The following is a 24543-nucleotide window of genomic DNA, read 5'->3' as shown; positions in this document are numbered from 1 at the left end:
CTGGCTCTTCTTGGGATTCCAAGTCGTGGTTTTGCAGCTCTACACGTTGGCGAGTCGGTGGCCAGAAAGCCAAGGCTGTCCTGGTGGCCACACCCTCGTTGGCTGACATGGTGCTTGGCTCTGCTGCTTCCCAGAGGAAGACCCAGCCTGGAAGACAGAGAAGTGATGGTGGCAAAGGGGAAGACCCCTGCCTCACCTAAAAGCTCTGGTGCTCTTGGTCAGACCCAGAGCACGTCCCTGGTTCAATTCCTCGCGGAGCAGCCGAGTGTGTGCCTGTAAATGTGGTGACGGTGGGAACTCTGACTCCTCCAGCTTTCACTCCCTGGATTCTCCTGGCTCGTTACAAGCCCAGCCCTGGGGTGGGCCTTTGCCCTGTCAGTTAAGATCACCCCTTCCCCGTAGGGTACCTGGGTTTGAGACCTGACCCCAGCTGCCAACCTCAGCTCCCTGCTGATGCTGATGCTGGTGCTGGAAGGCTGCAGTGCTGATCCACATCCCTGGGCCTGTGCAGCTGCAGGCTGCAGCCGGGGCCAGCCCTGGTTGGTGCAGGCGTTTGGGAGTGAACTGGTCGCTGAGAGCTCCCTCTCCTGTCCCTCCATCTATTCTCTGCCTCTCACACGAGTGTGTTATAGCAGTCCTGCAGGAGGTCAATGCCAGTCAAGCCGGCTGGGTGCTTGCTTCTGAGAGTGCCTGTCTCTCAGGCACTAATTTCCATGGGCTTGTCCATCCCATAGCAGTCTCCTTTCTCTGCTGTCCCGTTGCCTGAAGGAGGCAGCTCCCTCCTCCTTGAAAACCCAGGCAGTTTCACCCGCTCTTTTCAGGTCTGCCTCTTTCACGAAGTCTTCCTAAATTTATTCCCGCAGGCCAGCATCCCCTGGACTCTTTGAGCCATTGTTTGGCAGGTCACTGGGTTGGAATTCACGGGGACAAGGGGGAAGCATCCCAGTGAGCTCAGGGCCAGGCAGAGGTCTCTCCATCTCTGACTTGCCTGCTGGTGCCCAGGGGAGGGGACTCAGTGATGGCCCAGGGGTGCCAGCATTCCTGAGTTGGCCTGCCTGTACACAGACACAGCCAGGCAATCGTCATCTGGAGTAAGTAACTGGACTGTCTGAGCCTCAACGCCCTTGACTATCAAACAGGAACACTTACAGTTTTTAGCCCCCAGAGTTGTTTGCAGGATGGAGCAACTGCATGGAAAGCACCCTAGCACCACCCCAGGACATGGCCTGGCCAGAGCCTTTGGAGCAGGCAGTGGAAGCAGGTGTGTGCTGACTTGAGACAAGCTGAGTGAATGTGACAGTGGTCAGTTGCCCTTGCTTTGGAGAGGTGGAGTGGCATGTTACAGTCTACCAAGAACGAAGATTGCTCTGAGGCTGTGGTCAGAGAAGGCTGCTAAATGCATACCCCCTCATTATTGCAAAAGGCTGCTTGGTTAGCAAACCACAAGCTGGCCTCTCGGTCCTTGCTTCTATATGGCAAAGCTTGGGTCTTCTTCACAGTGGAAGCCCCTATCCCACAAAGGGGCCCGGACCCTGAGGACCACTCTGAGCAGGTGTCAGCATCAGCCCTGTCCTCTCTGCTATAGCCAAACAGGCACTCAGAGACCCAGGACAGCTCTGGGACTTAATTCTGACAGGAACTTGCAAGTTGAAACCATAGGACAAGCAACTCTTGATGTGAAACAAACTGTGGAGCAGCGTTGGGGTCCTAGAATTTTTTCAGTGACTTATTCATATAATGACCATAAATGTGATCTATGTGAAAGCAAGCCAGACTGCTGCAGTCAACCAATATGGCACAATGTAGCTGGTGGTCATCACCTCCTCTGCCAGCCCAGCATCCACCATCTGACTGCGGGGACTCACAAGGGAAGAGATGAGCCTGCCGCTGCAGGTTAGCATCTTAGGTCAGGCATTCCTTACCTCACTGGAATGGTGCTTAACTTTCAACCGTGGAGCTTTGAGAGTTCTTGTTATTCTTTGGCCAGAAGCTTCTAGCAGCCCAGCATAGATGTGCTCACATCTGGAGGAGTTTGGTCTTCCTGCTGTCTGACTGTCCTGCTCTCTTGGTCCACTGGGGTCCCAGAAGATGAAGATAATGCCTCGCACACTGCAGATATTAGAACATCCTACAACCCACCAGTGTCCCCGGTCCTCGGCTCCTCCACTGTGACCACACAGTCACCTTCCCGACTGTTAGAGACCACTCCTCCTGTCCTCCAGCTCGCAGGAGTCAGAACCATCCATGCTGCAGCCACTGCAGGGTGATGCCCTGGCCAGTCTGGGCTATAGGCTGGATCTAGGAAGACATGAGGGAGGGTTTGGGGGGAGTGAAAGGACTGACTCACTCTTCTGGATGAGGGGTCTGCCTGCAGCTCCATGTCACAGCTCCATGCACAAGCAGCTTCACTGGGGAGTTGTCCCCAACCCAGCCCTTCTGGCTGTGGAGGAGGTGATCCTTGCAGCTACTGAAGGCTTTCTTCACGCCTTTATTATTCTGAAAGATATTGACTGGCTCATTTAATTAAAGCTTCCTAGGGTGATTAGAGGCGACAGAATTGCATAGTGTCAGCCAAGGCTGACTCTTTGCTAGAAAAAAAAAAAAAACTAATACAGATTCACTTTCAGTAACTCCAAGGCAGAGCACTTTGCTTCAAATGAACAAATTATTGTCCTTGGCAGCAGTGTCTTCAAAGATCCTAATTCACTCATTGTTTCTCCTGCAGTGGGTGCTAGCTGGCGGTCTTTAGCGATAATGGACATCTCTATGCGCATGTTAAATCACTGCTGAATCATGTGAGACGTGCGCCTGCTTGCAAATCCAGGCAGACCATGAAGAGGCTCATAATCTCAGCTGCTAATGGGTCAACATTGGAGAAGCCAGTTAGCCCACCGCTTTGCATCAAGCCCTGCACATGCTTTGTAAAGCCAAATGCCATGGGGACAAAGGAGCCCGGAATTGGCTTCTTCACCCACATCAGTGAACTGCAAACGTTACAAATCAGACCTGAAATTCACAGATGGGATGGGATTCCCGAGGTGCCTCTCTCTCTTAGTTTTACAGGCCGCTGAACATCCGGATCGTGCTGGTGGGTGTGGAAGTGTGGAACGACATCGACAAATGCTCCATCAGCCAGGACCCGTTCTCCAGCCTCCACGAGTTCCTGGACTGGAGGAAGGTGAAGCTGTTACCTCGCAAATCCCACGACAATGCACAGCTCATCAGGTGGGCTCTCTGTCCCCACCCACCCTCTTAGCCCAACCCCCCCAACACCTGCACCTCTGTTGCCCAGCATGCTGGCTGACCACAACATGAGACCAGCCCAGTCCCTCCTACAATGGCAGGCCTGGGCGCCTGGGAGCCCCGTTGCTGTGCCAGTCTCGCCTCCTTATCTGCACTTGTCTCTCCTTGCTAATTCTTGCTGTATTAGTCTTCCTAGAGTGTCATCTCGCCTCAGTTAGGCTTCTTGGAAAAAAAAAAAGCTCATTTGTTTCATTAATGAAAACTGAATGTTTACACAGCATACACGGAGGGTGTCAGATGGTTGGAGAAAAATAATCTCTGTTCCTTGTCCTCTCTCACATGTTGCTCTTAGGTTTTCTAGATCAGACAGTACCAGTCGAGTAACACGTTCACGCTGTGCTTGTTCTTTAAATCAATCCGTACTGAGCTCTTACACGAAGAGCCAGGTTCTAGTGGCCAGCCCTGTAACTCTCTATCTCTCCAACATCAACAACCAAAAGAAAGAAGAGAAAATTTCAGAGAGCGCTAAGTGCTGTAAAGACGATAAAAGCAAGGGAAGTGTAGCTTTGACAGTGAGTGCGTTGGTGAGCTGTTCCAAACATCTTCGGCAGAAGAGAACATGTGGCCCGGCCCTTGAGATGCCGTTTGGATCATTTAGATATCAGCATGCCTGTGTGAATCCCAGATCCCCCTCCCCATTCGGCTCCCTGTCAAGGTGCATTCTGAGAAGGAAGAAGATTTTGGCTCAAGCATTTGTGTTCTTGCTGCGCCCCCCCCCCGCCCCCCACCGCTTGAGAGACCTGCGTTGGATTCTGGGCTTTAGGGCTTTAGGGCTTTAGGGCTTTGGGGTCCAACCGGGCCCAACGCTGGTGTTGCAGAAATTGGAGAAGTAGTTGGAAGGTTTCTCTCTTGCTGGCTCTCTCTCCTTCGACTTTTTCAAATAAAATGGGGGAAAAATATGGAAGCTTGATGGAAAGATAGCTATTCAAAAGAGAACATCTCAGTATAAATTGGTGTGAAGTAGGTATTTACAGAAGTGACAATTTTTTTAACTTTTTCCATTTTTTATTTTATTTTTGACAATCTTTACATAGCTAATTAGGGTAAAAAGGTTCAAGGGCTACAGGAAAGTAAGACTATTATTTCCATATTGTTTCCTTCATGTATCTGAGGTAAAGGGGGATATTAAGGGAGAAGCCCCACCCAGTCTCCCACCCACCCCAGGTCCCGGATGTGGGGCATGCTCCGAGATTCTTGCTCACGTGGTTTGATAGTTCACCAGTTATGAGTTACTGCCAATCTCGCCACTCCAAGCACGATGAAGTTGTTGAAGAATCCACTGATTGACACAGTCCATCATAGAGTCTCCATTTGCCCAGTATTTTGCTGCCAACATATAGCTGAGGTGGTTGATTGACTTGTTCTGTCTTTTGTCTTTTCTTGGCTAGGGTTCTGAGTCTGCCATTTCGATTGGGGAGATCCCCAAAGAAACTCTGTCTGAGGTGTTCCCAGACCAGATTCCTGTATGTACTAGCAAGTACAGGGCCTGGCACAGTACATCGCCCCAATCAGCTGGTGGTTACAATTGCTGGGTTGGTTCTGTTTTCAGCCCCGACTTCCACTGGAACCAATGGGTGTTGCAGTCCAGCCTTGACCCACCCAGCACATACTCGGCCCTCACACAAACCAGTGGGAGCTGCAGCCTAGTCAGAGCGACCCACAATAACCCCCTCCAGGCCCACCCCCTACCCTGGTTTGCCAGTATGTATAGCAGACTAGTCCAGTCTGTCCCATATCCCATTTGGCTCTCCTACATTTCAATGGGCATTTAAGCTTAGTTCCATCTAACCAGCTCAACTATCCAGCCCTCACGGTTGTTGTTGGGTGCCTCTCTGTCTAGCCACCCCTGCCCCTGTCCTAGTTTTCGTGCCCTCCCGTGGGAGTGGTAACCCATGAGGGAGGAGCCCACTATTTTCCTCCCAGGCCTCTCCCACTCCCACATTATGCACTCTCCAGGTGGTTCTGTGGTTTGACTTGACAGAATTAGCCCCCAGTGTCAGCTTCTGCCAGCTGTCTGCGGCTAAGCCCAAACAACCCTCACCCACTCTAATTCATGTTTACACCAGTAGGAATAATCAGCTCAGCCTGGCTTTTCCCTGATCTAGTCCACATGAGGCCCACAGGTGTTGTAGCCCTGCTTAGTCTGGTCTGCCCCCATCCCTGCTCACGCTCTCCAGTGGGAGTAGCTGTCCAGCAGGGGAGCACCCCCATATTCCCCCTGCCGGCTCTGCCCCCTCCCTTCCTGGTTCTCATGTGTGCTGTTGGGTGCTGCGGTCATATTCGGTACAGGTAATCTCACCTTGGCATTCCGTCTTGTGTACTGGTTTTTGTCGCGACCGAACCTGGCTTGACCCACACTCTCTTCTGGTGCTCAGATTTGCCAGTGAACTTGCTCAGCCTGGTCTGCCCCCGACCCATGCCAAAGTATGCCAGTGGGAAACTTTCCCTGGCCTGTTCTGGGCTGTTTCCTATCATGCTTCTTGCGCTTACCTGCCAGGTCTGTGTCCTGCCAGAGGAGTTGAGAAGTGACAATTTTTGTTTAAAACTTTCACCAGTTTATACTGTTCTTTGGTTTGCATGTGGCTTCTAGCACTGAATTGGAAGCTACAGAGGTGGAGCTGCTGCTTTTTGGCAAAGCAGAGCTCATTCATAGACCATTTGTGGGATGTTAGAAGCCAGTCCTGCTAGGGGCTTCATATTTTATACCTCAATTAGTCTTGAACCCTTAGAAGTACATTCACACATTTTGAGTCAAACTGCGTTGTTTTGATTTTTCCCCCAAATGGAGTTCATCCAACTAGAATATCTGATACACATGCCTTATTGTATCTATTCCTATGGCCTCTATAGATGTAGATAGAAAGACTGACATCATTGGCGTGAATATGAGAATGCACATGACCCTAGCGTCCATGGGACCCTCATCTGTAGATTCAACCAACCTCAGACTGAGAATACGCAGAAGAAAAAGTCTGTCTATACTGATCATGCACAGAGCATTTTCCATAAAGATATAATTTATTTGAAAGATGGAGTAGCAGAGAGAATCTTTCTTCCTCTGATTTATTCCCCCAAAAGCCCAATATAACCAGGGCAAAGCCAGCCCAAACCCAGGAACCAGAAGCAACGTCTAGGGCTCCCACACGGTTGGTGGAAGCCTGAGTATTGTAGCTGTCATCTCTTGCCTTCAAGGCTTGTTAGCAGGAAGCTGGACCAGAAGCCAGGCACTTCAATAAGGGGTACATACATCCCAGGTACAGGTTAACCTATGGCACCCAAAAGCTTACTCCTACAGGGTTTGTTTGTTTGTTTGTTTTTGTCATTCTCTCCTTAACAATAACTCTTAATTCAGCATTTCCATTGTACTGAGTTTCATATTCTAGAGATGATTAAAGGTAGGGATGATACGCATGGCTTCTGGACAGTACAATGCCATCTTACCTAAGGGACTTAGTCATTCATAGATGTTGGTATTTGAAGGGGCTTCTAGAACCAATGTTTTGTGGGTACCAAGGGAGGATGATAATAGAATAGCTGGATGCCTGGAGGGGTGTGACAGAGGGAAGAACAATGTTATGTGAACTTGCTAACTCTGTCCAATTGGCTATTGTTACTATGTGGCTTTGTAAAGGATGGAACCACTGTCTACCTCTGCAGGGTGAGGTAGCAGGACTAAGTCATGTTATTCCCTTCAAGGAGATTCAAGCAACACAGCGTTACACTTTTAGTGCATGAGTCAGAATGAACATGGCTTGGACCAGACAGGCCCCTTCAGTCATTGAACAAAGGACCAGGTTAGGATCTTAGGTAGAAGAAAGCTTCCCCCACAACTACAAAGTCCCCTCTGGAAGCTTCCTCCCTGGGCGCTGAGGCCTTGTGTGTGTTTACTTGTTCTCTTGCTCCTGGGACCCACTATTTTTCTGCTGATTTCTGTATTGTGTTAGCAGGAAATTTTGTAAGAACTGTGTTGTGCCACACAGGAAAGCAAAACTCAGCTCCAGCAAAAAATCTAGGAACCCATCTAATGCCCTTCTGTGAGATGCTCTGTGGTTGCTCACAGCTGTCAGCAGGTGGCCTTGTTCTGGGAGGAACAGGGCACAGTTCACAAGTACTAGCCAACAATGATTGCAAAAGTAAAACTTGAAGGAGAAAAGATAAAACTCACGGGTAAATGTACTTCACAGCTGTTTCCGCTTCAGTGTATTTTATGGCAGAAATCTCGGACAGAATTTCAAATGTTAGAAAACGCCTCGGTTGTGCCTTAAAGCAAGCCCTTTCTTTTGTTCCCTAGTGGGGTTTCCTTCCAAGGGACCACCATCGGCATGGCGCCAATCATGAGCATGTGCACTGCGGAGCAGTCTGGAGGCGTCGTCATGGTAAGCTCAGGGCGCCAGGGAGCTTGCTCCCCTCCCTAATGATCCCCCAGGGAACCACTGCTTTGACCAGACTTTGTGAAGTTAGTTGCTAGTTCCTTTTGTACTTTCCTTTTCTTAAAAAGAAAAAAATGGGGGTTTGGGGAGGGAGGAACAGAAAGAGACAGACTTAGAGAAAGCCCTGTTCAGTGGTGGCCATGATGGCCAGGGCTAAGCTAGAGCCGAAGCCAAGAACTGGACTCTCAGTTCAGGTCTCCCACTGCACATTAACAAGAAGGCAGAGTCGAGTTGAGAGCCAGGAGCCCAGCTCTGACACTCTGCTGAGGAACACGGGGTCGGAGCCCAGCTCTAACACTCTGCTGAGGAACACGGGGTCGGAGCCCAGCTCTAACACTCTGCTGAGGAACACGGAATCTTACCATGAGGCCAGATGCCTGCTTCCCAACCCTTTTTACATTTCACTCCGTTCTTATACTAATGACCTTTATGATTCTGTATAAGCCAGTGTGCAGGACTGTGACTGAAACCCAGACGGCTCCTAGGGCAGGGGGATGTGGGAAAGCGGTTCGGTGAACAGGTCTGCACCTTGTGTGGAGAAGCTTGGCCTGCTGGAACTTGGAGCCAGAGTCTCTGGAATGCCCCCAGCACGGGGATGAGCGGCTCCCTGGGTCCCCCTCTGCCATGCATCTTGGATGGGGCCATGGTGTCACCAGTTGGGACCATTCACTTGCTTTTCTGTTTCCAGGCCCAGCAGCCACAAGTCTGAGGTTTTTAACTATTTATCACCACAAACGCCTTGCATACCTTCTGCTGGTGCACAATTTGTCTTTTTAATACTTTTTTTCTTGGAAGGCAGGACTAGGTTTAAGGCTTCACAAGGATGATACTGTCATCTATGGACTATATGTGTTTATACAAGGAAGTCAGATGTAAGAATATTGGAGACTTCGGAGGACTGAGAGGACAGGCTTTGGTGGACTGCCCAGCGGGGCCCTGTGCTGTGCTGTGCTCCGTCATGGCTTTCCAGGAGGGGCTTTCGTCTCTGCCGACCTACTGACGGTTCACTGTACCCTGAGCCCCAGTCCTCAGGCAGGCAGTTGACTCAGACCAGCCCTCCATCTCTGTTAAACACATGCAGATTTGTCCTTCCAAAAAGCTCAGCATTCGTCTGGATTTCGCAAACAGAAGTCATCGCTGTTGGGTTGTATGAGACTGCCTGCCCAGTCTCCTTGGTCAAGCTACACAAACTCACCAGTCCCTGGCTGCACCAGCGGGGTGCCAGTGGAGCCACTCTGGACCGGTGGCTGCCTGCAGGGGCTAGCCCACCTGCTGAATTTCTGGTTTGAGCAGGTTGCTCTCCAGGTTTCTTGGAACCTGCAGGCTCTGGATACGTTCCCTACCATGAAAGTCTTTGGAAAGCTTTCTTTCATAAGTGCCAAGTTCATCGTTAGGTGGTAGCTCTCAGCTGTATCTTCACAGAGTAGCCTACAGAGTTTTAAGTAAGAATAATTTCCTGTGTCGTGGTTTCAAACTGCCTTTGTCACTTAAAATGGGCAACAGTCTTTCTCAGGACTGAGGATGGATTCTTGGAAAGCATGGAAGGTTCCCCTCTGCGCAATGTGAACCGCTTGCTATAACTGCCTGATAGTGGCAAGCTCATTCCCTTCACCCCAAGGTCTTTACTGTTTCCATACAAGTATTTTGTCAAAATTCCATCTTTAAATGTACATGGGAAGGAGAATCAAGATGGTGGAATAGGGTAAAGTTACATTTAAACAGACAGAAAATCACTTACCAGGGTGAAGCCCAGAGGGCACATTCCAGGAAATAGGAAAAGACAGGCTGACGGCAGAGGGGCACCTGGACACTGATTGACACAGGAAAGCAGCAGCGACAACAGTGTTGCAGTGACGAGCTGCCCAAGTGGCAGTCAGTCAGTGACTGTCAGAGCTCTACCAACAGTTGGAGCTCCACCAGCAGCCGAGTGGAGACGGGAGCTCACCGAGTGCTCAGGACACAATCCCAGGCAAAGAACTGCCCATCCTGCTGATTTATTTGACTCGACCAGGAGCAGAGACAGAGCAGCAAACCCCAACCAGACAGTGCAAAAACAGTGTGGATTTCACAGCCCAGACCCAGAGCTGCATCATGTGCCATTTTGTGTAAGGAGGCAAAGTTTATGGGACAGGACTGTACATACACTAAGCTGGAAACCAACTTATTTCTGGCTCAGTGCATTGCACTGACATGGCATCTTACAGGATAACCCCAGACCTGGCCAGCCAATCCAGAACTCCATCAGTGGCACATTAGTGCACATCAAGTGCAGTGTAGCAAAGGCTGTGAGAATGCAGGTACAACAGTGAGCTGTGCAGGTACAACAGTGAGCGGTGCAGGTACAACAGTGAGCGGTGCAGGTACAACAGTGAGCGGTGCAGGTACAACAGTGAGCTGTGCACGCGCTAAGCTGGGAGTGGACTGGCACTCATATGGGATCCCAGCATGTGTAAGGTGGGGACCTTAGCTACTAGGCTACTCCTCCAGGCCCAGAAGATATTTGACACAATGGTGAAACAATCAAAAAGCTGAAAGAAGAACAGAGTCTAACTAAGAAAAGTATTCAAGAATTAAGGGACATTATTTAAAAAGCCAAATGTAAGAGTTATAGGAGTTCCAGGAGGTGCAGAAAGAGAAGCTGGATTTAAAAGTGTATTTAATGAAATGCTAAAGGAAAACTTCCCAATTTGGAGAAAGAATTGGGAAACAACATCTGGGGTGGGGGGCACAGAACTCCCAACAGGGTAGACCAAAAGTGATATTCACCACGACGTATGATCATCAAGCTCTTTTCAATCAAACATAAGGAAAAGATCCTTAAGTGTGCACATTGAAAAAAATCAATTGACATATAAAGGAATGCCAATTAAGTTCACAGGAGACCTCTCACAGGAAATCCTACAGGCCAGAAGAGAATGGAGCAACATATTCCAGATTCTAAAAGCAAAAAATTGTCCACCCAGGATAATGCACCCAGCAAAGTTTTTTTTTTGTCTTTGAAAAGGAAATAAAGCTCTTCCACAGTAAAGAAAAGCTCAAAGCATATGCCTCTTCCAAACCTGCCCTACAAATGATACTTCAAGATGTTCTCTTGACAGAGAAGAGGAATAGCACCCACCAAAACCAAAGGCAAATATGAAGAACATCCCAGTAAAATAACAACAGAAGACTAAATCAAAGAACAACCCATTGCTAAAATGACAGGACCAAGTTACCACCCATTCCTAGTAACCCTGAATGTAAATGCCTTAAACACATCAAACATCATAGATTAGTAGACTGTTGGCTACAGGAGACACATCTCATCAACAAAGATCAGCGGAAACTATATCTCGTGGATTTTGATGTTTTTGCTTTATTTCTTTAAAACAGTTTTTTTTCTCATATTAAATTCTTCACCAACTCATAGATCATACAGTAGTATCATTTTAAGAAGCTTGTTGGTTTTCCTTTTCATTTCTTCAGCGACACATTAGTCATTCAGTAGCATGTTACTTAACTTCATGGCATTGTAAACTTCTATTTTTCTTCCTGTTGATTTTGTTTTGTGTCTTTTCATTTAAGGGGACGTGTAGTAACTATGTAATGGAGACTGTCATATCCAGATGTGAGGATACAAAGTAGTATGCATCTCTACTTCCAGATCAAAGATGGACTCCCAATGAAACTGTTAAATATATCTTGATAATAGGGTGCTGGACTCTCAGCCATTGTCCATGCCCACAATGATGGACTTATGATTTTTTGTGAAGAACTATACTATTATAATAATATAGGGGAAATCAGGAGGTGGGGAGGGAATTTGGGAAAGGGGTAAGGGAAATCCCAGAACCTATGGAACTGTATCATAAAATAATGATAATAATAATGATAGGGGGAAAAGAAAACAAAACTTAATGGGCCAGGATTGTGGCATAGTAGGCAAAGTTACTCGCTGTGACATTATTAACCCCATATGGTGCCAATTCATGTTTGGCTGCTTCTCTTCCTTACCAAGGGCTTGCGAAGAGCTGGATAAGATGTCCTAAGTACTTTGATCCCTGCTGCTCACATCGGAGACCCAAATTAGGCTCCTGACCCCACCTCCTGACTTGGGCCTAGTCCAGCCCTGGCTGTTGAAGCCGTTGGAGGAATAAACCAGTGAATAGAAATCTCTCTCTCACTTTCTCTTTGCGTGTCTCCCTGTTTCTGTGGTTCCTTCAAATAATCTGGAAAAAAATAGCACATGGGAAAAGTCTGGTTTGTTTGTTTGTTTGTTTGTTTAGACCTATGAGGGTTCATCAAAAATTTCACAGAAAAGGCAATTCTGAAAAAAAAAAATGTGTGGGTATTTAATTTTGCACCAAACTAAACTTATCTTGTAGTTCCATTTTTCTGTGAACCCTCACATTTGAGAAATCAATGTGTGGGACCGACATGATGGCTCAGTTGATTAATCCTCTACCTATAAGTGCTGGGATCCCATTTGGGCACTAGTTGGTATCCCTCTGCTCCACTCGCCATCCAGCTCCCTGCTTATGCCTGGAACAGCAGTAGAGGATGACCCAAAGCCTTGGGCCTCTGCACCATGTGGGAGAGCCAAAAGACACTCCTGGCTCCTGGCTGTGGATAGGCTCAGCTCCAGCCATTGTGGCTATTTAGAAAGCGACCCAGTAGATGGAAGATCTTTCTATCTGTCTCTCCTTCTCTCTGTAAAACTGCTTTTCCAGTTAAAAAAAAGAATATCTTTTTAAAAATAAGAAAATCAATGTGGAAGACAGAAGTGTGTAGAGTGCAGAAAGAGTCAAGGCAAGACTAGAGTTCATTTTAGGAAATATGCTTTCCCAGTTGAGGAGCAGTTGCTGTCACCCTCCGCGTGGAAGGGGAATGTTGGGGCTGCCCTGCGGCTCGCTTGCGCCAGTGGCGCCCAGGATTGGAGTGCGGGTGTGGGTCCTGGCAGCTCCAAGTCCAACCGAGCTTCCTGCCGATGTGCTTGGCAGAGCAGTTGATGAAGCCCCACGTGTCTGGGCCCCTGCACCTACGTGGGAACCCCTCAAGGAGTTGCAGATTCCCCAAGGAGATCTGGCCCAACCCTAGCCACTGGGAGCATTTGGGGAATGAGGCAGCAAGTGAGGCTAGCACTCAGATTCTCTCAGCCACCCACCCACTGCGCTCCTCTCTCGGCGCTTCCCTGTTCCCTCCTTTTTCTGTTACTTTGCTTTCTAAATCAATATTTTAAGAAAGAGAGAAGAGAAACAAGGCTTAGGATGACAGTGCCACAGCATCTTGAATTTCTCTTTAGAAATTCCCCACATCAGCCTCTCAGGCAGATGCAGCCAGCATTTCTGTGTGTGCCGTTGAATTCCCGTGGCCACGCCTCCTCCAGTACTCTCGAAGAGGAAGCAAATAACGGAGTAAGAAAGTTAGAATCTTCCTAAAACTAACATGATTTTTAGTACCATTCCTCCATTTTTCCAATATGAAGTAAATCGTTGAGCAATTTGAAACCACAGCTTTGTCTCTAACTGCCCTAAAACAGTCTTGGCTTGGGAATAATCAATCGTGTGAACAAAGACATTGTTTATTTCCTTATTGCAAATGTAAGCTGTTTACCAGGGTCTTTTAAGAGCCATGCTGATTATAATCATTTATGCATGAAAGAATGGAAAACAACTCAGCAATTAAAAACAAGACAAAGGTACTCACTCAGTGGCACACATGAAGCAGAGGTGGAGTGTGTAAGGATGAATTCCTCGCGTTTCACTCCAAAGCATGCCAGCTGCAGCCCCTTGCATTCCTTGATTGGCTGCACCCTCCTTGCCAACACGGTCGATTTCCTACAACATGTTTGTGAAGCTTCCTACAAGAGGAAGCTGAAGTCTAAACAAAGTAATTCATTAGGAATTTCATCTCTTCTGGGAATAGCTGGTTTCCGGGACATGCCCATCTTTTCTTACACTGAGGGCAGCTACAATCAGAAACGCTGCCCACGAACTTGTGCAAAGGAATACATCTTTGCAAAAGACTGTTCCTCAGGAACATGTTTGCCGGCAGCTTCTTGGGAATCCCGTTGTCTCTCTAGCAGAGCACAAATCCAGATCCAAGCAAGACCCAGTCCTCCTCACTCTGCAGGGCTCAGACCTTGCCGGAAGCCCCATTCGGGGGTGGACGTGCTGAGGATCACATTCACGGCTTAAGAAAATGTATCTTACTGAAGACTGGGTTATTCATTCTGAAGGCAGAGGTGCCAGTGGAGTAGGGTGGGTACAGCAAGATCTCACATCCTTCCAAATGGCCACAGGGCTCAGGGTTGGGCCAGACTTACACCAGGAACCTCAAACTCCCAACAGTTCTCCCATAGGGATGGTAGGGGCCCAAGCACTTGGGGCAACTTCCACTTCTTTCCCAGGGGCATTAGCAGGGAACTGGTTCAGGAGTGGAGCAGCTGGAGCTTGAACTGCTAATCACACATGATACCAGCAGGCAATGGCTTCACCCACTATGCCAGAACCCGGGTCCCATTTCTAATGTTTGTCTGAGCCCAGCCATCCACACACTCTGGTGAGTCAGCAGAGGTTAAGCAGCGCTTTCTGGACAGAGAAGCCACCTTCCGGAAGGCAAGTCAGGTTGTAGAGCACCAGTGTGCGTGCAAAGGCCAGCAGGGATGCATTGCAATGTTCCCGCAGTGTGATCTGGCCAGCACTCTCCCTAGCAAGTGGACAGGAGAAGGCATCCCTCGCCAGTGTTCAGAGGGATGCAGAGCATCACACCTCTGGCCAAGGACCAAGTGGCACGTCCAGTACCCACAAAGGCATACATTCACACCCCGCACTGCAGGGCCACCCTGCTCAGGGGGCCATGGCTGACGAGAGATGGTGGGACACACGGTGGTGGCGGCCGCTGTGCTTGTCCACCTGAAGAACCCTGCTGCTCGCTACCAAGCACTGAGGATTGGATTAAGTGGTGCTTCAGGAGCAGGGACTGCCGGGCGGGAGGCAGATCAGCAACAGGAGATGTGAGCTTAGTCTCTTGTGTTTCTTTGAGGACCATTCAGACAGCCCCCTTGGTGCGGCCGTGACCCTGGCACACGAGCTGGGCCACAACTTCGGGATGAACCATGACACCCTGGAGCGGGGCTGCAGCTGCAGGACAGCTGCTGACAAAGGAGGCTGCATCATGAACCCCTCCACTGGGTAAGTACCATCGCTGCCTGGGGTCTGCAAAACTGCAAGCAACCCCAACCACGGCTGGGGAGGCAGCTGGGCACAACGTCACCCTGGCCAGACACTCAGAGATACTTCCAGAAAGAGATCCCTCCTCAAGTAGCCCCTGTGGACCTTGCTGCTCTGAGAGCCATGGGTAACTGGAAGGGGAAGGACTGAGCTCTTGCTGGGTGGGAGAAGTTATGGGGAAGAAAGATGGGTAACTGTCTTGGTTCAGAACCTGCATATTCTCCCTTGGTCTCGCCACTTGCTGATTTGTGTCTACAGCTCTGGCTCCGCAAGGGTTGCCAACTAAGTGCCTTGCAGACCCCTGGGCAGAGCTGAAGCAGTTCTAGGTGCACAAGGGGCCTGGGGTCAGAAGTGTCTTCCCCTCAGGATGGGCCCTGGAGTGTGGCCGAAGCATGCTCTGGCTTGGAAATGAGTCTGGTGCCATATTGCCTATCAGATCTCAGTGTTTCAAGCCAATGGTTGTGCAGTATGGTGTGTTGCTCAGCCTTATTTAAAGCCTTTGTAACCCTAGACTTGGTTCAATCAGAGTAAAAGGAAGACAGTTTCGTTACTGGAGCATTCAGAGAGGTGAAGATTCCTGTGTGTCCTTGGGATTCTATTCAAGCTGGAAGTAGGTGGCAATTTTTGAAGATTCTCATTAGTAAGGAGGAACAGTCCCTGGAGACCATGCAGTCTTCCCTGAGTACCCCTTGACATCTTGTCAACACTTGGCCTTTCTGGAACTTTCCAAGCCCAGCCTGTGCGGCAGGTCCACTGACGGCACAGCAGGAGCGAGAAGTGTGTGCTGAGCACACCGCCTGAAGACTGGCTTTGGGCGGCCTTGCAGGTGAGGGCACAGCTTGGAGGAGGCGGCTGCCTGCTGCAGAGGCTGTGTGGTCCCCAGAGGGGCAAGAGTTATGGAAGGAGTGCTCTTCATAGGATGGCCTGGAGGCTTCCTGCCACGCGCTTTGTAGGGGAGCAGCTGCCCCTAAAGCAGGGATGGAGCAGAACCACAAACCAGATGTAAGACATCCATGGGCTGCCGAGAAAGCATTGTCTCCACTTCTCTGTTGCTGCAACACAACACCTGAGCCACGATGATTTACACAGAGTAGCATTCACTTCGCTCCTGTCTTTGGGGGCTGGGAAGCAGAGGCTGGGAGTGCAGGAGCCTGACACCGGTGTCTGGGGAGGGCTGCTTCAGACCTTGGCACAGGGAGTCATGTGATGAGACAGGTCAAGCAGCCAGGCAGGCCACTCTTCCTCTCCTAACAGATGCCAGCGTGGGGCACCACGCTCAGGACCTCTTTTCATCCTAAGTACCTCCAAACTCAGGTGCTTGCCAGTTAGGGGGCAGGGTGTTCAACATATGGACTTCAGGGGCGCCCATTAAGGCAACACCATTAAGGTATCTTTTTATAGCATTTACTGTTGTTCTGTGTCCCCACTGCCACTACAGATCCTGCGGGTTGTCTCCCGCACAGCACTGCTTCCAACACGTGCAGGAGGAGGGCACATCCTGAAACCCTTTCCACAGAAACCAAAGGGTTGCACCCAATGGACACAGCTGAGACCAACCCCAGCAGGAAGTAGGGGAGGGCCAGGCTTGGGTCCCACCAAGTGGAACTGAGAGGGAGTATACATGCTCATCGTCACTGTGCCCAGCACCCCGGTGGCCACACAGAGCCAGTATCAGTGGCAGCACACTGATGCCAGGCTCAGAGAGCAGGCCCAGCAGGGAGCGGCCCAGAGTGGCCTCATGTTTCCCTGGAAGACACACTCTATGCTCTCCTTCCTGGCTGGCAAGGCAGCTCTGCCCCAAGCAGGTGCTCCTGCTGGACAGGATTCCTGCTGGGATTTAGGGGTTCATTTAAGCAAAGTGGGACAGAGTCTAGATGGGAAGTGTTGGAGGGGCACTGGGGGCCCAGGGGCCCAGGGGTCCAGCTTTTCTCATCACTAAAGCCAGGAGGATGTCCCATCCCTGCCCCTGCTCTCCCTCCCTGTATTGAACTAATGTTTCTGCCGTGCTCAGTGTGTGAGGAGTGCTCCCATGAGTGCTCCTGCAGCCCTGAACTTGAGTGAGGCGTAGGGGGCAGTAACCAAGCTGCGCTCAGCCAGGCTGAGCAATGGAAGTAAATCACCCTGGAGACATATAGACACCTGGGGCAGATGTGGAATTATTAGGAACTCAGCAAATCACTGAAAAGGCTCTCTCTCATTCTCACTCTCTGTCTCTGCCTTGCTGGGGCTTTGCTAATAGCCTTTATTTGATTTATAGCTTATTACCAATTTCTGAGTTTTCTTCTTTGCTGAGCTATGCTTTCACGTAAATCTTTTCTATTTGGTTCTCGTTTACGATCCCACATTCCTGTCCAGAGAGCCGTGTTTTTAATTTTCCAGAAGGGAAAGCAACTTCCTAAGCAAGTGGGAGAATCCATCACACAAGCCCACAGGAGTGCGGGGGAGGTAGGGCGGCCGGCCCTCCTCCTCCAGCCATTACCCATGGGGCCATTTCCCAGCTGTCCCGGTGTTATCTTGCGGTGTCTCGAGGGGGATTACATGAGATCACGGGTCTTTGTAAGCTGCAAATCATTCCACGAATGTAAGGTGCTATCGTCATTATTATTTGTTAGCTCTCAGCGACTTGGGGGCTATCAAAAAGTTCAAGGCTTTTTGTAGATTTTCTTCCCACAGTTTCTGGAAAGTTCTTCCAGCACCACTTAGCAGGCACTCAGCAATGCGTCCACAGACTGCGTGAGAATGCCTCATTTTTTTTTTTTTATTGGAAAGTCAGAGATACAGAGAGGAGGAGGAGAGACAGAGAGGAAGACCTTCTGCCCAATGATTCACTCCTCAAGTGACCACAGTGGCTGGAGCTGAGCCAATCTGAAGGCAGGAGCCTGGAACCTCTTCCGGGTCCCACGCAGGTGCAGGGTCCCAAGGCTTTAGGCCATCCTCCATTACTTTCCCAAGCCACAAGCAGGGAGCTGGATGGGAAGCGGGGCTGCCAGGATTAGAACCGGCAGAGAATGGTTCACTTTAAACAGGCAGTGTCCAAACACCAGCCATCCTCCTTCTTGCTCCCAGTACTGATTGATTCAGCCATGGTGGCAAACATTAAAAATGTTCATTTCAGTCTCAGCCCCAGAGGTGGCTCTGGGAAAGAGATGAAATCAGTAAGCATTGCAATGATATCAATAACATGATCGTTGTTATTAGTTACTGATAATAACAGCGAATGTTAACTGATGGTATTCATGACATCAGAATCAAAAAGAACCAGCTCTCGAAGCAGGTTTAAACGGGAAGAGAATCATAGCAATTAGTGGGCCTTGTTTATCCTTTCTCACACCCTTCCAAGGAGCCTCGCTCTGAACATGTTAACCAAACGCCATCATGGTCGAATCGGCCCCTACGCGCTGCACGCAGAGTCCTGCTCAAGCTGCCGTGCTGTGCCTTCGGCTGCAGCGGTCAGGGAGTTTCCTTATGCGTTATATCATTAATTACCGTGAGTCTTTGAGTATGTGTGAGAGCATGTTTTATGTCTTTGGATAGCTAGCACTTAAGGCCTGTCTTGGAAATCACTCTTTAGCAAAAGCAGCATCCAGGGAGCCATGTGGGAGTCCAGCTCAGCTGGGTCTATTCACTAATGAGCTTCCTGGAGCCCTGGGCCACGGGGTGGAGAGCCAGGCCGGCTGCGTTCAGCAGAGCAGGGAAACGTGAAAGATGGGAAGACTTTTAACAAAGAGTATTTCACATAATAATAGCTTCCTGGAGTGAAAGAAAAAGCAGAATTACCCTGGAAAATGGTTCTCTCAGACTCCTGTTTTGGAGGAAGTTTTCTTGCTAAGAGGAGAGTGGGCCTCCTAGGACAATTCCATCAAACAGTGCAGTGGGGCCCGCAGCGCCTGTCCACCATGATTCCTGTTCGGGTACCAGGTCAGGGGACGGGTGTGAGTTGGACACACAGAGTTCTTGCTGTGCTAGAACTTGTAGTCCATGGGGAAATAGATCAGGAAAGTAGCCAGTTAAAAACTTGTAGGTTGGGGTCCAATGTAATGGCTCAGTGGTTAATTGTAACCTTGCAAGTGCCAGGATCTCTTATGGGTGTCAGTTCACGTCCCAGCTGCTCCACTTCCCATCTAGCTCCCTACTTGTGGCCTAGGAAAACAATAGAGGATGGATTAAAGCCTTGAGAGCTTGTATCTGTTTGGGAGGCCCAGAGGAAGCTCCTGGCTTCTGGCTTCAGATCAGCTCAGTTCTTTTAGGGAGTGAACCAGTGAATGGAAGATCTTCCTCTGTCTCTCTTTCTCTCTGTACATCTGCCTTTCCAATAAAAATAAGTAAAAAAATTTTTAAAAGCAAACAAACCTTGCAGGTTGGACGGAGTGTTATGAAGGAGGGAAATGAAAAGGAGAGAGCTGGTGTGGGAGGTGGAAAGGCCCGGTGGGGTGATGGAGTACAAGGGGAGGCAGCAGAAATCCTGTGGCAAGAACAGAAAGCTGAGCTCGGAGGCAGGCCCGCGTGTGCAGGGGTAGAGGCGTGAGGCTGCAGGTGCGACGGGGAGGGCAGGCCCTACAGAGCCCACCGTGCTACGGAGGAACAAGGAAGACCATGTCCCGGCAGCTGGGAATCATGGGAGGTCTCCAAGCCAGACAGGGCTGCTCTAACTTACTGCCTGAGGACTGTGTGGCATCTGAGCCGCTGCCCCGGCCACCACTGTGATTTATATGTCTGTGCCAAAGCAAGGAGAGGTCTTCCCTCCAGGGCCCACACCTTGCTGGAACTGAGTGATTTCTGATCCAGACTTCACTCTCGCCTTGCTGTGTGTGTGTCCTACGGACTCTACTCCATGGAAGAGCCTCCCGTGCCCTGTGTGTGTGTTTGTCAGAGCAGCTCATGCGCTGTGTATCTCTGGAAAGGTTGCTTGCCATATCTTTCACACCGGTGGGTTTGAAATCCTTTTGGATGGGTCTAGCTCAGGTGGGCCAATGGTTCCTAAGCAAAAAAAATAAAAAGAAAGAAAGAAAGAAAGAAAGACTCCAGCTGCCAATCAGGAGTGGAAAATGGTACCTTGAGTGCCAAGGATGCTATAGACTGAGAGCTAAAGCAAATGAGGGCTGCCTCTGGTTCTACAAGGGCACAAACTGTTCCCAGTGAGCTGAGCTCAGGCCTTCAGGAGCCACAGTGACTCCCAGGTCACTGTACCAAGCGTAGAGAAGGCATTGCCATTCTGCTACCCCAGATGCCTGGTCACTGGCCCCCTTCAGTTCCCTTTGTTCAGTTCAGGATGCATTCATGGCACACCTGCCTGCGACACAGCTGTACACATACAGTGCACATCTGGGTGAGCCACTGGATCTGCACAGCCCCCAATGTATGTTCCACCATCTCTAATGGCAGCTGCTTCCGCCCCACCCCAGCTGCAGGCAGATCCTCAGCCTCTGTAAGGAACCAGTTTTTACATGATGGATTGACGGAAATGATTCCCCCATGTAGACTTTTCATGAGGGTAATTCATTTTTTTTCCTCAATGAAACGAATAAGAAAATCTTTGTTTCCTTCCTCAGAGCATTCCAGGGCGGAGGGAAGCAGGGGAGGGAGGGTGGACATCTTCATTCAAAGAGGAAAAGCAAGGGACTTGAGGAAGATGAAAACAGGACCAGGCAGAAGCAATTCAATTAACCAGCCCCACTAACTGAGTCAGCTGCATGTCTCCGGAGGAGCGAGCGGCTGGGAGGGGTTTGTGGCTTCCTCTCCTCATGATTAGGTAACACTCCCTGGGAAACACAGGGCTTGTACTGCACTTGTGCAGATGAGAGGCTGAGCGCTGGTCCCTACAGCATGGTAGAATTCTCCTCTCAGGCTGGACACAAAATAGATCTAGCTGTGGAGGCCGAGCGTCACGATGCTGCCGCTTGAAGGCCTGGCTCAGAAGTGAGCCCCCAGGACTGCATTGGCCCAGTTTTCAGCAGTCACTCCAAAAGGGAGCCGTGATTATACCCTGTCAAAGACAAGGAGACTGGAGCTCAGGGAGCTCAATTGGCTGCGCCAAGACAGGGAGCCAGGTGTTTCTCACTCACCTGTGCATACCACGTGCAAGTGACCAAGGCCACACTTGGGTTTTGTGTGAGGACTGAAGCCCTCTTAGGAGACAGCCAGGTCCCTGTGTAACTGGGAATAAGGAGGAAGCCATGTTTTTCGATGCTTAGTGCTGTCCTCTGTGGTCCAGCAGCAGAGTGATGTCTTGCCCGTGGCGTGTGAAGCCAGCATTCGTGGTAGAGCATGAGGAAGGCAATCCAGTTGCTGTTGTCCCTACTTCATGCCCCTCCGTACACACACATACCACCTCCCCTGCTCTGTTGGCCTCCTTCCTCTTCTTCAAGGACATGGCATGGAGGCCACAGCGTGAGGCCAGGAGTAATTGCCAAACTTCTGCAACCAGAGTCCTCAAGGGCTAGTGATGAGCTCCACTGGTTGGGAACCTGTGCTGAATCTCAGGCTCCCCATCCAGGATGGCATGTGGTGGGGTTAGTACGTAAACCTGGACTAAAGGATGCATGGATGCAGGCAGGGACGAGAGGTAGAGCATCAGTGTTTGAAAAGACGGATGGATGGGCAGATGGGTGGATAGATGGGAAAGGAAGGAAGGCTAGAAAGAGAGGTGGTTGAAAAGTAGGAGTGGATGGATGGATGAGTACACAGGTAGCTGGCGAAATAGGTGGGGACCTGGGTGTTTGGACGGATGGATGAATGGATAAATGGACAAATCGATGGATGATTTGACGAATGGGTGGATGGATAGATGGATAGATAAGCAGATGGGTGGATGGATGGCCGACGATTGCAACACACCTGCAGAGTGGAGGCTTACTCTTCACATGTAATAACTAAACCTCTGGGGAGAAGACTTGTGGCTACAGCATTTTATACTAAATCTAGCATTCGCACCATCGTCACTTTCATTTTTATATCTCATGCCATTTTGCCATAAGTCTCACAAAAATAGAAACAACCTAAAAAAAAACAGAAAAATAAATATTTTTCTTAAATTGCTGAGCGAGCCAGGAGAATTAATCCATTCTTTCTGGTGCGTGCTCAGCTTGGGTGACAGGGACAATCTGCTCTCAAAAAACTCTCCTAAAAGCCTTCGCCTGATGTGGCTCAGGTGAGAAGATGGGCATTGAGGATGTGAGATCTAAAGGTAGCTGCAACAATCCAACCCTGGGACCCCGAGGACCACTCTGCAGCTTACAGAAAGCTTTCACATCTGCTTTGCCACTTCTCTATCAGAGCCCTGGGAAGAGAGACATTGTACAGATGAGAAAACCGAGGGTGGAGAGGCAGGTTGCAAATCGCAGGCTGCTTGCCAGCTGGCTCCGGGACCTTGTTCCTCACCGGCTGAGAGCCCAGGATGCCTGGCTCCCAAGCTTTCTGCCACCTGGGAGGTGTGCTTGCCTTGGGCAGGGGAAGACCCCAGGGTCCGTTGCACAGGGAGGTGGGGACAGGGCAGGTATGGGCTTCAGCTCTGCTGGGGATGCCTGGAGGCGACTCCTGGGCCCCTTCTCCCACCAATCTGGGTGAGAAGTAGTTTCCTGGCGCACACTTGCAGAGTCAGCAGAGACACCTGGCACCTGCAGGCAGGTCCGTGTCCCGGAGCTCACTTGGTCCTAGACTCCTCCCCCGACACACAGCTTTTTAAAATGAAGCGGAGAGGCTCACTGCATTCCCCCACTGTGAGAGGTCGAGGTCCCTGAGTTCTCAGGAAATGGCCACTTGGTGGGGACACCCAGAGCAGCCCCTGCAAGTCCACTAATCCGAGCTCAGCTGGTGTCTGTCTTGGTTAAGCATTCTTGGAAATTATATTTGCACTTTAATTGGCTTCTGAGGAGTGGCAGGGGTCAAAGTTCACATGGTATGAGCAGGAGCTCTAATGTGCTGCAGATGGCTCCTCTGGGCCCCAGGTGTTTGATATTAGCAGTCGGAATGGCCAACGCAGGGCAGTTTTGATGATTGCCTGCTGGACTGGAGCTTGCTTCAGCCTGCGAGGCCCAGCTGGGAGCCCCAGGAGCCACCACCAGCAGGGCTGAGGCGAGTTCCTCCCGCTCCTAGAGGTGGGTGATGCTTGCATTGTCTCAGGGCTCCCCAGAATTCTCCGTGCATGGCTTGAGTGGAGAGGAGGAGGAGACTTGGAGACTTCCCTTCCCTGTCACCATGCAAGCAGGGAGTCACGCTGCTTCTTAGGTGGGGAACTGCCCTGCTGCTGCTTGTTGTGGTCTGAATGGACTCATGTCAGCTGTGTGGGTGCTGACTGGGCTGTGTCCCAGGTGTGCTGGGGAACGCCTACGCCCGGCCCACTTCTGGCTTTTAGGGAGGCGCATAAAGGTCCAAATGAGACTGGAAGTAGCCTCTCTTTGGACGCGGGTCATGCCTGAAGCTGCTGCAAAGCCGCTGCCTTCACGGTAGCCCTTGGAAGTCTTCTGACGCCTTCAAGGTCAAGTGACAAGGACACAGGCCGTCCAGACAAGCATCTGTGCTATTCACTGCAGCTCTGGAGTCGAATGACCTTCACAAGGTACCTACCTTCTCTGAGCCCGGGGTTTCCCCTGTACGGTTGGAATGATGGGATATGACTCCAGGGGTGGTCTGTGGCAGAATGCACACCGAACTGCAGCGTGCAACGGGGTGCCACACCACCAATGGGCTTCCTGTGAAGTGTATGTCCCCACAGTGCGTCTAGAAAGAAGTAGAACTTGGCTGTGAACTGAGAACAATTGACATGTTTTTGACAACCTTCCCCCACTAGCAGGGGAATGAATGGCAGAGTCGCTCAGTCGTGCTCTCCAGAGAAGGGGCTCTCTGGGTCTCTGTGGCCATTTCCCACTCAGCCTGGCCTTGGCGGGGGGAGGAGGAAGATGTGTTGAGCTCGCCTCAGGTGGGGCGAGCTATGGGAAACCTCCGGGAGCCAGAAGCAGCCAGCACGTGGCGTTTCCATGGGTGGTTGTGGACTGGTTTTTTGTACCAAATCCATGCTCTTGTTGAGCCAGAATCCTTCTGACCCTAACCAGGAACTTTTACAAAGTTCATGGAAAACACGTATTATGAAAGAAATAAAATGGACTTCAAAGTTTTGCATGCAGTTTTTAAGAATTTCTTCAACCAAGTTAAAGAGAAGTCTGGGTGGTTCCCAGCCCCGGCTCCTGCAGCCTCGGCTTTTTCCTGTGGCGCCCTTCTCTGCTGCTGCCTGGGCTGGCTCCACCTCCTCCCCTGTCCCTTGCGTGCGCTGCCGTCAGCACTCAGCGTCAGGGAACGTGGCTGCGTGTGACTGTGAAGGAGGCGGTGGAGACCATGACCTGAACCAGCCTGCTTGTTGCTACCTGATTACTCCCCCAGAAAGCAGTTGTTGGACATTTGGTTCCCCAGGAGCTTTGGTAGGGCAGCTAGCTCCCGGCTGGGTGTGGCTCACCCTGGGAAGGCACTGTAGATTTTCTCAGGATAGATTCGCCAGTGTGGAAGTTGCCTCTCTCAACCTACCACTTGGCAGCATGGCAGCTGGGCCATAAAACACCCACAGCAGGAAGCTGTAAGTGGTCCCTCCCCGAGTCCTTGACCCAAGCCGC

General features: G+C 50.3%; 1 protein-coding gene across 1 annotated transcript in view; it reads left to right on the top strand.

Moving 5' to 3' along the window:
• Window positions 1–24543, top strand: part of ADAM12 (ADAM metallopeptidase domain 12) — a 281918-nt gene that overhangs the window by 202337 nt on the left and 55038 nt on the right. Inside the window, exons 9-11 of the mRNA XM_058671586.1 lie at window positions 3056–3225; window positions 7595–7679; window positions 14757–14905. Coding sequence (XP_058527569.1) covers window positions 3056–3225; window positions 7595–7679; window positions 14757–14905 — 404 coding nt within the window. The remainder of the gene's footprint in view (window positions 1–3055; window positions 3226–7594; window positions 7680–14756; window positions 14906–24543) is intronic.

This window comes from Ochotona princeps, chromosome 13, assembly GCF_030435755.1.
Source record: "Ochotona princeps isolate mOchPri1 chromosome 13, mOchPri1.hap1, whole genome shotgun sequence".
Taxonomy (NCBI): Eukaryota; Metazoa; Chordata; class Mammalia; order Lagomorpha; family Ochotonidae; genus Ochotona; species Ochotona princeps.
The sequence above is the reverse complement of the archived record's forward strand: the minus strand, read 5'-3'. Positions and strand labels throughout refer to the sequence as shown.